This window comes from Pelobates fuscus, chromosome 2 (assembly GCF_036172605.1).
Source record: "Pelobates fuscus isolate aPelFus1 chromosome 2, aPelFus1.pri, whole genome shotgun sequence".
Taxonomy (NCBI): domain Eukaryota; kingdom Metazoa; phylum Chordata; class Amphibia; order Anura; family Pelobatidae; genus Pelobates; species Pelobates fuscus.
This window is the reverse complement of record NC_086318.1, coordinates 413,469,764-413,484,050: the sequence shown is the minus strand read 5'-3', so window position 1 is coordinate 413,484,050 and position 14,287 is coordinate 413,469,764. Positions and strand designations below refer to the sequence as shown.

Below are 14,287 nucleotides of genomic sequence, written 5' to 3'. Positions count from 1 at the left end.
TATTTTTATAAAATAAACCAGCAAAATTTCCCTTATTTGATGAAGAACAAATATAGATCTGAATATTCCATGTGTTATTTCTGCTAAAAAATGTTTTAATCATTTTCAATGTTAATATTATTTGTATCTTCTCATTCTCTCTCTCAATCTTCTCATGAATTTTTCGAATTGTTTTTATTTATTTTTCTATTTTCAGATTCCTGGCTTAATGATAGCTTTTCATAAAACAATACAAAACTGTTTGGCTGAGAGTCAAGGTTCCTAATTCTTCATCCCCACCAACTCTAACCCTATGTGCACCTAATGCTGACCCTTCCTGAACTCTCTCTTACCCAAACTTTACCCTATTGACTCCCCTACAGGTATCATTACAAGGTAGTTTATATAAACTCAGAAGCAGTCCTGCGTTCTTACATCGACTTCAATAGTTATTATTATTATTATTATTATTATTGGTATTTAATCCCAGCGCTTTACAATATTATGAAAGGGGGGGGGGGGATTTACAATAAATGAGACAATTACACAATGACACAGGAACAATAGGTAGATGAGGGCCCTGCTCAAAAAAGCTTACAGGAGTTAAAATTCTAAGTATCAGCTATGACATTTTATATGTATATTACAGGAAGTATTGGTGAAAAGGAAATAATTCATACTGTTTTCAAAAGTCTATATATTACATTTATTGAAAACACAATGTACAACGTTTGAAATATAATGAGACTGACTAGGCTTTGGAGACTTCAGATGCTGTGTGCTGTATTGGTGGTCCTTATACATCTGTCCAGTTTGGGCTGTTTCAAGTGTCATTGGATCATGAGTCAGTTAGTTGGTAGTTTGAGGAGTGGCATTGATGTATGAAGGGAGCCACATGGCTTGTAACCCCCCTCCTGCTTCATTAATGGTATTTATTGAGGTGCAGGTTTGTGTGCTCTCTGGATGTTTAAGATGGACATGTCAAGCATCTAGTGGTCCTAGTGGCCCACGAACGAAGAAGGGATCTATCTTCGCTAGTCTCCTCACACAAATGGATTTCACGACAAGAGCAGGGACAAAGCTCTGTGTGGCCTTAAAATACACACTTCGTTATTTACTAAATTGAGAATTCAGAATTAACTAAAAGTGAATTTCAAGTTATAGGTCGAAGTAGCTGAACTGGACCACAGCTAACTTTTCCAAGTTGGCTATTTTGGCCTTATGTTTGAAATTAACTTTGAATTAACCTTGAAATCTTACTTTACTGTCTAACCCAGACATAACTCTGCACCTCAAATTCTTCAGGGCTAATAGAGGGGCTAAAAATGTCTATAGGCAGATTATAGCTGGGTGATGATATGAAGGAGTGGGAAAATGATATATGTGTATGCATATGACTATAGGAATATGGGGTGGTCAGAAAAGGCTGGGTAGAGTCTGGAGGTGGTATTAGGGAAATCTGGGGCACGATAGTTCTGTGGTGGAGTAAAGAAATGGCTAAATTGCTAAGTAGGGGCTAGAAGCAGAATAAAAGGTGCTCAAAGGCACATGGGAAAAGCTAAATAACATATCAGGATTCAGAGACAAAATGGGATTGGGTTTTGAAGATATTGTGATACAAATATCATTGTTGTTTTGAGCAGCTAAAACCAGCATTAGTTTAATCACTACAAACTCATGAATTCTTACTCCGTATAGATTCTAAATTGAAATCACGCTGTTTGTGTTTTACTGTCTAATTTACATACTGATATTAGGAAGCAGATACACTCTGCATTTTAGTATTTGGTGCTAAATCCATTATATTGGAGTTTTGTGATCTCCTTTTCATTGGAAAAATTTGTTCGATCTATCCGTGAGCTGGGGCTACCCACTTTACTCAGCCAAGATTTCCTGTAAAAGAAAGAAAAAAGAACACAAGATCAATAAATAAAACAAGAAACAAATACAAAATTTAGTTTGTAAGATTGATAGTGGGAGAATTGTACGGCGCTACGGAATTTTGCTGGCGCTATATAAATAATAAAATAATAAGAATAAGAAGTGTAACAACAAAGCTAACAACATAGAAGTGTAACAACCAAGCTACCAGTCATGGTCTTCTGTTTATTTTTAGAATTTAGTTCTTACATATTCTTTTTGCATATGTTGATTTGTGTGTGTTTTTTGTTTGTTTGTTTTGGTTTTGTTCGCAAAAAGTCAGTATTTTTTTGTCTTGTAAAGCAGAGATACTCCAGAGACGTGCTGCTTTGTCTTAGTACATATGTGTGTTGTTTATGGGATCGATCACTTAATGAAACTTTTCCAATTTATTTTGTTATTGTTATTATCGTTTTGTTAAGCTTGTTTTTTTTTTGTTGTGAGAAATTAGGAAAATAAGTTAGAAATCTGCAGCTGTAATAGTTTGCAGAAATTGAGCACTAAAATAAATAAATGTACAAAAATATAACAAAATAAAAGTCAAGTCACTCTAATAAGCAATATGACAGCCCTAGGTAGAGTACACGGTAAAAGCCTTATTATGGGTATTATAATAATATTTACACATGATATTAATGAAGAACATAGTCATAGTTTTGTCACTAATCTTTTATCAGACTACTAAACACGAGTAGGCACATACCTAGGGTATATGGCATCCAGGACAGAATTGTCTTTTGGCACCCCCAGAATTTAAATTTGTATTAATGTGTCTCTACACTGATTGTGTGTCTCTGCACTCCTTCCTGCCATCTTGTATGCTTCTCTGCACTCCCTAGACCCTGTGTTACAGTGAGACACCAGGCAGAAGAGCAGACTTTGGTCACATTTACTTTAAACAATGTCTAATGTCTTCCACTACCATGATCTTCTTAATAAAGTGATATTATATACTTCATGATATGGCAAGGGTGGAAGGCGTTAGTATCACTCTCCTTCAAGTAGGGCCCTCAAACTGATCTGTTCTTTGAGAGTACTGTCTGTCCGTCCGTCCAGCCATCTTCCTGTCTCTCTGCTTGTCTGTCTGTCTATCATTGTCAAAGAAAAAGATTGGTTTGAAGGTTGAAAGTTTCTAAGATTAATTTATGTCCAAGTCAAGATCAGATTAAATAACATGTGAAACCCAAAGGCAAAAAAAGAGTTCCTTTATTTTATTTTAAAAAGGTACCTTGTTCTAGCAATGTTGAAGTATAACATTTTGTCTACCTACTGCATACTTGTTACATGCTAACCATGTCTATGCAATGCAACGTGAAAATAAAGAATTACCAAAAAAAATAACATTTTGGAACGCATATATTCATTGTGTACTACAGGTATAAAATACATTGTATAACAACCATGTCAAACTCACGGTCCGAGGGCAGGATGCGGCCCACAATTAATATATTTGCGGCCCGGCGATCGGCGAGTTTGAGACATGCTTACTAAGGCAGAGTAGGCACCTGCTCTCCTTACATTGCAGGTGCCTACTCTGCTAAAAATTTATCAGGCCGGGGGGCGGAGCCTGACTGTCATGGAGGGAAGACGTGCCTAACTAGAGCTCCACACTAATCCGGGAAAAATGGTTGAAAAGGCACCCCTATCCAGCTACAAACCGTACCACAGGACTCCAAGCGACCTACTAATCCTCTACCCTTACAGGAAACCGGTGATGCGGCTTGTAAGCGGACTACAGACGGCAGAAAGCTCCCGCGAGGACATGTGGCCTGGCGGGCACCGGGTGGGAGAGTCGGCCGATCTCCCAGCCTGGAACCAACCGGAGACCACCTGCCACGAGCGGATACCCCGCAACCCCCCCCTTTGGTCCGGTGGGGGTGATCCCGGACCACCCATGAGGGTCCCCTCCAACACGATGGAGACAACAGTGACATGGGCCGGAGAGGTGAGCGGCCAACCTAAAATGGCGGAGACCATGCGGCCAGTAGACAGCCATGAGACACCACTAAGCCCCCTGTCCAGCATAGACAGGATATTCTTAAACTTCTGGCTCAAACTCGAAAACAGGCTGCAACAAGGCACCCCGCGACCACTCACTGCACGCCGCCCACCTCGACAAATGCCACCCGGCACTCAGCACCAGCTTGCAGCCAAGACGGGGCCTAAACTCACCCTACGGCGAAGTAAGCACGCACCCATCTTGTGCAGAACAGCAAGCGGGAGGAAACCGCGAAAAACAACCCCCGACCTCAAGCAGACACCCACCTCTCCACGAGAGACTCTATTTAGGCCCAGAGGCACGAACAACCGACCCCAACCACACTTGCTCACTCACCGCACCACAACGAATCTGAGAGCATCAAGGGGATCTTCCCCAAAGCACGCAGCGCACCTGCGGAGGGTGAAACCACAAGTCCCAGCAAACACCAAACCACAGCGACATACCGATATCGGAGATGCACGCAGCCCGACAAGCTTGAAACGGGTTCCCACTCAAGCCTGGAGCAGACAGAGTCCCAAGTTACGGATCAATGGGACATTCACCAGCCAAGGAGTAGGGAAGACGAAACTGGGGATTGGGTGAACTTTTTTTTTGTCATTCAGTATTTCAGTTACTGATTTATTTTATGCATCTTATTTGTTTACCTGACATGCAACAAACCCTACCTGGACTGCTGACACTAAGCACTTACTTCTCATCTCGTTAGGTCAGCCTATCGCCAACTCAGTGTTTCTCCTTTTCAAACTCCCATCACCCATAGCCAACATTGGTAAAGCTTGTTCCCAGTGGTCTCCTATAGACTTGCTTGTTTTACTAACCCAAAAATGTGTGCTACCTTACTCCAATCACCATGCAACTGTCCTAAACAGTTTTATTTCTCGCAATGTATTGTTCAGCTAAGATATAAGCCTCAAATAGATAACTCTTGTACTTACTTGTAACGTTAAGCTTGGTTATATATGTTCTTGATCAATCTTGCACAAGCTTATTTTCTCTTGTTCTACATAATCATTTCTTTGTCTAGATAGTACAGCAATGATACTTTATATACCATAAGCAAGAGCTAGACACGTTCACCTAGCATGTTAACTCCACAGGGTCCGGGATTAACCAGCGACTAGCCTACTAAACTCTGAGAAATGTTGATTTTCCGGATAACCGTGTTTTTTCACATAAAAAAAAAAAAGTGCTGTTAATGATGCCATGATACTGTAAAACTTGTATTTCTTCATCGGCTTGTACCCGCTATTGTGGCGATACAAGCGTGTTTGTTAAATCTCTGCACTGCAAAAATAAAGAATTAAAAAAAAAAAAAAAAAACATTTATCAGGCCGGAAGGAAAGGTCCCTCGCGCGCGCCCTCTGTAGTAATGCCGGGTGCCATAATATGACCTCATTCCGGCATCACTAAACTGCGCATGTGAGGGAGCAGTGAGAAGCAGGAAGACTGAGCTCCCGAGAGAAGATCCCCACTGGACACTAGGGAGAGGCCCGACACCAGCTCCCAAAGGTAGGGAGCAATAAAGAAAATTATGTTAGTGTGTGCAAGAATGTGGAATGTGTGTGTGTCTGTCAGTGAGTGTGTGTCTGTCAGAGTGTGTGTGTTTGTGTGTGTGTCTGTAAGAGAGTGAGTGTGTGTGTCTGTCAGAGGGTGCGTGTGTCTGTCTGTCAGTGTTGCGATGGCCACGGCTGGACAGTGGAGGGCCTGGAGGTGCACAGAGACACGCAACGCCACGTCACATTCCGACGTGACGTCAACATGCTCCACCTTTACAGGTTTTCAAGGAGTAGCGGGAGGATCCGCTTTGGCACAGGGTGTGGACGGCACCATTGGGGATAAACCAGAGGCTGGACTCCAGAGTCGGATACTGGCAGCGGCAATGTGAGTCTGCTTGTTGGCTTATATTGTTGTTATTTTTTAAACAAGGGCCGGGGTTTAGTAGAGGGGGTTGCTGGGATTTTTTTTTTTTTTTTTAATTCTTTATTTTTCAGTGCATAAGAGTGGTACATGCAGGTCTGAGGTGCCCCGAAAGCAGGGGTTGCTGGGATTTAGTATAGAGGGGGGGGGGGGGACTGGGAATTAGTATAGAGGGGGGGACTGGGATTTAGTACAGAGAAGGGGACTCGGGTTTTTGGTAGAGTAGGGCTGGGGTTTAGTAGAGGGGGTTGCTGGGATTTAGTATAGAGGGGGGAGGGGGGGGGGCTGGGAATTAGTATAGAGGGGGGTCTGGGATTTAGTACAGAGAAGGGGACTGGGGTTTTTGGTAGAGTAGGGCTGGGGTTTAGTAGAGGGGGATGCTCTGTTTTTTTTATACTGTACTTTTCAAAACAAACCTACGTTTCTGTGAAAATGTAAGTTTTTTTGTTTTGTTTTTTGCAGCCCACATAAACTTAAACCTTGTTTATGTGGCCCGTGCTAGACTTTGAGTTTGACGTGCTTGCTGTATAATGTTTTCCTCCATTGAGATCATCTACATTGGAAAAGTAGCACAACACTTCAACTTTTCTATAATTCATGTTGTTCAACTCATTATCTAGATTGTGTATAGTTTAATACAATGCATGTGTTTTAGACTAGTCAGCTTGATGTTCTTTAAATAAGAACTTTACAATGTAAGGAATCGTGGGATTTCCTTTGCTATCACTGATGTTTCTTACAATGCCACCGTAACTACGCAGAGGTGGTAATGAAGTGATAAGTGATTTGATGCTTTGTTATTACACTAGGATTTAAGTATTAAACTGCAGAAGACAAAGGGGGTTTCATATACTTATACTCGGGAGCAGCAGAAATTCTCTGTGGAAAACAAAAGCGATCGAGAAAGCCAGATCAACTGCCTTTATTTCACCCGAATGTTTTCTCTGCATAATATATAAATTACTGGTCTGTCTAAAAGGAAAACAATGCAGAAAATTGCAATCTCTGTCTCCTGTAAAAGACATCTAGTACCTTCCATGGGGGTTTATCTATCCTTCCATCCTCCCATTTATCCATCTATTTATCCATCCACCCATCCATTTATCCATCTATTTATCCATCCATCCATCCACCCATTTATTCATCCATCCACCCACCCATTTATCCATCTATTTATCCATCCAACCATCCATCTATCCATTTATTCATCCATCCACCCACCCATTTATCCATCTATTTATACATCTATTTATCCATCCATCCACCCATTTATTCATCTGTCCATTTATCAATCCATCCATCCATGTTTCTATCTTGCACCAAAATTGGTCTTTATAAATACAATCAATAAAATTGTTCTCAGTTGTTAAGATTTTGCAGAGGTTATTTACTTGATTTGCATTTGATTAACTGCGTGGCAAATTACATCTTACGTTGTTTATAGAGTAGAAAGTAACTCCAAACAAGTTATGGAAATCTTCCCCTACTGAATGAGTAACAGATATCGTTGAAGAATCAAAGATTGGATTCCTGTACCATTTGTGCACAAATATAATAGCATTATATTTCATTGGGCAGATTTCTTTGAGCAGAGCTGGCTCATTAGTGCAGTTGTGGGTGACTGCCTAAAACCTGGACTATCGAACTAGAAAGAGGTTTTTCCTATTTAGTGCTAATTTAACGTCTACTTTTACATCTAGCAAGTAACCTGCTTGTTTTCCATTATTCAACGTCTTGATTTGCAGATATGTGTATCAAGTTCAGCGAAAAAAATAAAAGCTTTTACTTAAACTAATCCCTAATCAAAATGTTTTTCTTTTGAAATTTGAATATGTGGCAGCATTGTGTAGCCTATTGTTATACCAGGTGTAAGTGTGAAGTAATTTGTTTTCTTACATTTCCAAGTGTAGGCTTCATTGCGGGATTTATTTATTAACATTTTACCGCCGAACATTGCATATGCATGCGCAAGCCAATGCAAAACAAAATGTAATCTGTCAAACCCCACAAATCCTCTGCCCTGTTTAAATGCCAGTCTTCACCTGACAGAGAAACTAAATTCCCTGGGATTCCAATCACTCCCTTTTCTGAACACATAGGGAGTTTAATAGCTTATTATTAGGGATGTGCATAGGCAAAAAAAATTTGGTTCGGTTCCGAAATTCGGGGAAGTAAAAAAATTTGTCTACTTTGGCAATTCGGACCAATGGCATTCAGTTTGGTTCGGCACTTCAGAACTTCAGCACCACGGAATTTCTGCACTATGGAATTTGTGGTGGCAGTCCTGGCACTGGGAGGCGGGAGCCTTATAGATGTGTAAGTGATTGTGGTGGCAGTCCAGGCACTGGGAAGCAGGAGCCCTCTAATGGGCAAGGGGCTCCCAGTGCCAGGACTGTCACTACAACCACTTACACATCTATAGGGCTCTTGCCTCCCAGTGCCTGGACTGCTACCACAACTATTTACACATCTATAGGGCTCCCAGTGCCAGGAATTAGCTTATTGGTCAGCATTCCTATCATCATTCACGTAATTTTCCCTCCTTCTCTCTTGTTTTGCCACTTTTCAGAAATCCAAAGCACTTCAGCAATTCGGAACTTCGGAAATTCGGCACTTTGGACATTCGGAAGCATCCGAATGTCCGAATTGCACGAAATTCATCCGAATATACATTCGGAATGAAACAAATTGCACATGTCTACTTATTATCATCCCTTACTGTACAAGAGCTGAAATTACTCAAAGTAGGTTGGCTGCATTATTGCAGCCATGTAGGCCGAAGGAGAGAGGTGTGATTTCAACTTACCGTAAAGATTATCTACAGGTTGCAAAAGAATCCTGCACTAACATGTATTTTATAGATGTCTGTTGTTGCCAGATAATAATATATATTTTATGTGAGTGTTATGCAGAGTAACAGTCATTATTTTAATATCCCCATGACATTTTTGGGAATTTGTAAATCTTAAAAGTGCGATTAGCTGCCCAAGTTGCACAAAATACTCAGTTTAAAGGCACTGTTTTCTCAAAGGAATGAAGATCTCTTTTCAGAATTAGTTTTAGTGTACATATTGTTACAATATTTAACATTAAATTAAATAAGGATAGGTCACTGAGCTCACTTTATAATTGCGCAATTTGTCACTAATATGTTTGTGTATGTAAATTATCCAATAAGTTAATTAGAAACTGTAACAGGGTTCTTAACCCCTTAAGGACCAAACTTCTGGAATAAAAGGGAATCATGAAATGTCACACATGTCATGTGTCCTTAAGGGGTTAAAGAAAAAATCTGGGCACCATAAAAACTTAATTCTAATGAAGTTGTTATGGTACCAGGAGGTCCCTGGCACTGGATTACCATCATGGGTTAAATTATTCACAAACGCAAAGCCTCCTCTCCAGTGGCGTTGCCCCCTGGCACCATAAAAACGTACTATCGATGAAGTTGTGATGGTGCCAGAAGTGATCCTTTAACTCAGAGTCAATGATTGTTAGAGCTTTTTTGTGCAAAGTTGAATATGGAAACAAATGGTGGAGATATTAGTGACTTCTTTCGTTTCTTTAAAGTTCTTATCATACAACAATAAACATGTCTGCGATTGTTTCATTTCTGTACTTGGTTTGAATAGCGTGGCACTCTATAGTTTACTGGATGAATGCGTGTGTTTCAGATTGCATACTATATAATACATAAGCACCACTTTGGATAAAACTGCATTGTTTTCTTGCTCTCAGTGACTCTGCTAACAGGTGCATGGAACAGTAATGAAAAGCTTCCTTGTGACACAGATGGGAGCTTATCGTACACACAAAGAAATCATTTAGCGTTCTTTAAGGCAATGTTGGAATCGAGACCAGTATTGTGAATTGGACAGCATTTTGCTCAAAAAGGCACTAAACTTCGCAAAGTTTTTTTTCTTTGATTGTTTTAAATCAGTCCTCACACTCACATAGCCTCCAAGGTTTGGGATTTAGGAATTAGAGGGGACTAAGAGAATGAAGAGAAATCCCCAATATATGGGAGAGTCCCTGTCTAGTATTGCTCAGTTAGAACAATGCTACCAGTCAGTACTGTTTCAACGCGACCTAAAAGGAAACAAAGTACAGTGGGGCCTCGGTATACAAACGTCTCAGTTAACATAATTTTCGGTTTACAAATGAAAATCCATTGAAAATAATGCCTCGGTTTACAAATTTGTTTCCCAATACAAAGCAAGTTTCCCCAGGATGCATAGCACCTGGGAGGTTTATAGCACCGCCCCCGGCATGCTGGAGCCTGTGGGTAGCACGTGGCGGCGAGTGTGGATGTGTTGGAGCGGCTTTTGCATCGAGTTTTGGAGCCATTCTGGAAAGAGGATTCAAAGGGGTTATATGCTGCCTTAAAGCATATCTACTGAAGAGTTTGGAGCCCATTTTTCTAGAAAGGCTCCTCACCATGTGAGTTTGTTACCATTTGCTCCCTTTATTTACCATATATTGTACCAACAATCCTGCACTATATACTCTTTATTTATCTCCTTATTTATGTATGATTGAATCAAACCACCCCAAAAGCTTGGTCTAAAGGGTGAGTTCAAGTCACAAATACACAGCACTGCACTAACCAATCACTGGGAGGTTGGGGGGTTTCTCATCTCTATACCTACACCCTGTGTATGTTTCTTTCCATTTTTGACTAGTGGGTGGTTTTGGAGGATCCACACAGTGTTCTAGCTGCTACGTTATATATTACCTCACGTTAAGCGCCTATATCTCACACATTTGTTCTGTATGTTTTTACCATTCTGGAAATTGTTTTCAGTTGTTTTGGGACTTTTTGGTGCATTTCTCAAGCTGTGGAAAGGTAGGGAGCTGAGCTTCGTCGTTTGCATGCCTTTTATTGTGTGTTCTGCATTGTGGGTTGGTTTCCATGCCAGTTAATTTTGACTTTTTTCTGACCTCCAGAACAGATTCATTGGTTTTCAATGCATTTCTATGGGAAACTGCGTTTCGGGTTTATAAACTTTTCACAATAAGAAACGTCCCAGAGAACGCATTAAATGTGTAAACCGATGTCCCACTGTACATCTAGTATGCTATCACCATTCTATGTACAATCATAGTACATAGTGAATTACATATGTATCTCTGAAAGCAGTAAAAACAAGCATAATCTGGAGCTCTATATTATATAAGGAAGACACATCCTTTCTCAGGGTTTATTGTGCCTCTATAGGTTAAATCAGTGGTGTATTAGCTACCTGGTTCTTCTCATTGTCCTGCCTATCAATTTCAGCCAGAACATGTACTATCCTCCCGAATATATACTGTGTGCACCAATTCTAAATAAAGTTATCTACTAAGTCCCTAAACATCCATTTTTTATTGTTTAACATGAAAACTCATAAATGGAAGAGAGAGAGAGACTCTGAGGACATACTGATTGGTGGCATTTTGCTGCTCATGCGCTGTAGTCTCTCAATACTTTCTAGGAAAGATTTGGATTGGCTGAGATTGTCAATTTTGATGATCTCAGTCAAGGTTTGCAGAGCGGCAACATGATCTACAGGGCCCTGGAATATAGGTACATGTTATACCTTTTTAAAGAGAGCCAAGGCGTCCGGTCACCTAAAATGTGTTTTAACACGATAGTGAATTTGTATTCCTGACACTATAGTGTTCCATTAATAGATACCATAGTATCTTCTACCCTCCATTGGAGCAATAAATAGAATATTGCACCATGTAGTTAAAGGGATACTCTAAGTACCAGAACCACTACAGCTTAATGTATTTTTTGGTGTAAAGAGACTGTCCCTGCAGTCTCTCAATTGAAAGCACTGCCTGTTCACATTGCTCCCTAAGTACACCTTTATTGGCTGTCAGACAGCTAGTAGGGGTTCTTCCTATTATAATCCTTGAAGTGTTGCAGTACTGTGGTTTGGCCTGCTCACGCTCTGCTTGAAAACGCTGCATACTCCCCAGAGAGATGAATTGGGATAATGCAGGTCTACGAAAAGCTGCTGACTGGCACAGCCTGGTAATTGCTGCGCATGCACAGTAACTCCTCCCCTATACTTCTCTATGGGGAATTAAATTACCGGAGATCATCAGTAATAATGAACACAGCCAGAGGAGAAGTGTCAGTCGTGGTGAGTAGTATAAAAGTGACAGTGCTCCTGTAATAATTAACATTGTTTTTACAATAAGTGTTCAGTATCCCATAATCTAGATTACATAACTCTCTCTACTCAGTGGAAACGCACTTTGACTCATAAATAATTTATATCTTGGCTGACATTCCTGTTGCCATTTGTTAATGATAAATGATCTGTGTAGAATCTCCAAAATATTTTAAATCAATACAATTCTTAAGTTAAGTTTACACTATATTTACATGTGTCAACTTGGTGTCTGTGTTTGATCCAATCAGGTTTCATCTTTTACCATTTCTATCAGTACATCCCTAACTCATTGTGACCAAATTTCCTTCTGCACGCTTGTTTCATTTTCACTGTAACTTTTTCCTCTCTGCGGACTCCCACCAGGGCTGTAACTTCATAAATCTATTAGCGCCAACCCAGAGTACTGAACCAGGCACGGGCGGTGGATTTAGAATAGAAAAAATGGGCACTGAATTAAACTGCTGCCAAAATAGATACTAACAATGTGTCACCCATCCCATGTTTATTAAAAAAAAACATACCAATTATTTTCAATCCAGTCACGCCATTCCATTCTCTTGAAATCAACTCTTTATACTACTTGAAACCTTTTTATTACAGCGTGTTTTGTATATAAACTATATTCGTGTTATGTTTATTTGAAACATGGGATGCAAAGCCATCATTTAAATGTAGGTTTTAAAAAAAATTGTGTATGGATTGCTGTTTAAGCAAATATAAAATGTTCTGATTACACAGTTTTAATATTTGATTTCTTTGCTTGTCTTTTGCAGAAATGTTCGGGGTATTTAAATAGTTTTGACAAATTTTACAGTAAACCTTTTCTTGCAATATTTCAGACAGGGTCTGAAATACTACCATAGTAGCAGTATCTCGGGAGTTTTATTATCTGAAAAAAGGGACATGGTCTTATTATTGTTGAAAATAAAAGACTTCAGGCATTCTAGCTACTACGTGTTTTTTTTTTTTTTTTTAATTTGTTTTACAATACATATACCATAGTTAATTTCTATTTTCAATGCATCATGTGGTTTTCCAGTGGTCTGTGTGGACAGCCATCTTTGTTTGGAAGCACCACATCTCACCTACATTCACCCTGTAATTTGAAATGACTGTAACAGTGTCAAAGTCACCCCAGGTATTTGTGTGACATCCGAATTTGTCAACACACACTAGCTCTCAATTACTGGCGTGGTTTTTGGTCACATATCCAATGTTTACGACCATAGGGGACTCAAAGAGGGCAGTTGGTGTGAAGTGATTTAAGATTTCCATTTTAAATAGCAAAATAAAAATGACTTATTTTCCTTTAAGAAGAAATTGATGCTACCCTGCTGTATGCAGCAGTAATTAAACATTCATAAGCTGTTATATATTTTCATGCTCTTTGGTCAGGCGCGTCCAAGAGTAACCAGAATACTGCAGATATCATGTTCTGCATTTGTAGTGACCTAAGGAGGTTATATACTAAAAGCCGATTCCTGTTGGATCATGGAATCTGTCCACCTTGCAACGTTGAAAACGTCTGACATTGAAGGCAAGAGTAAAAGCAGTGTCCTGTTTGCTTGGCTGTGTATTAGGTTTAAATTCATTGCTCTTACTACGGCCTCGAAGTGCATTGCTCTCTTCTGTAGCTCAAGTGGAGCGATGGCCGATGAAGTCATGGCAAGGTTTCAGCCACACCCCGCTATACACAGAGCTCTGTTGCTGGGATTCAATCCTCAGGAGTAAAGGGAAGAAAATGTATTTTTGCAGAGTGAGAATAGGAATCTGAGAAATCTTTAAAGACAAAGCATTTTGACAATTATTTTTACAGCTGTTGTCTTGTTTTTTTTTTTTTTTTTATGTATTCTGAATTGTGCATTGCTTGCCCAACAGCTTGCTAAATTATATGCCGCTTTGATGGCACAGGTACCGATTGAAGTATTATCTCATATTACATTCCCAGATGTTTCTGGACTACTTTTCCCATAATGCACTACCAGCCTAGGAGTCAAGGGAAATGTATTTCCAAAACATTTGGGATGTTAACAGTCACTGGTTTACAGGAAGACATAGCAGAAACTGATACAGGGCCATTCACTGAAGTGAAAATTCCAAGCGAATCTCAAACTTAAGGCCAGAGTAGCCAAACTCAAAGCATAGCTTAATTAAAGATGTTTCCAGTTGGGCAATTTTAACCTTAGAGAGAACACTGTAATGTTAGGACTACAAAGCTGTATTCCTAACGCTCTAGTGTCCCTCTGTCCCTCCGGCCCCCACGTGGAACTCGAACCTTTATACACTATCCAATTCCAGCACT

General features: G+C 39.9%; 1 protein-coding gene across 1 annotated transcript in view; it reads right to left on the bottom strand.

Annotated features, from left to right (window-relative positions):
• Positions 1–661: 661 nt before the first annotated feature.
• Positions 662–14,287, bottom strand: part of ACYP2 (acylphosphatase 2) — a 112,175-nt gene continuing 98,549 nt past the window's right edge. Inside the window, exon 4 of the mRNA XM_063441483.1 lies at positions 662–1,872. Within this exon, the coding sequence (XP_063297553.1) occupies positions 1,758–1,872 (115 nt within the window). The 3' untranslated portion in view covers positions 662–1,757. The remainder of the gene's footprint in view (positions 1,873–14,287) is intronic.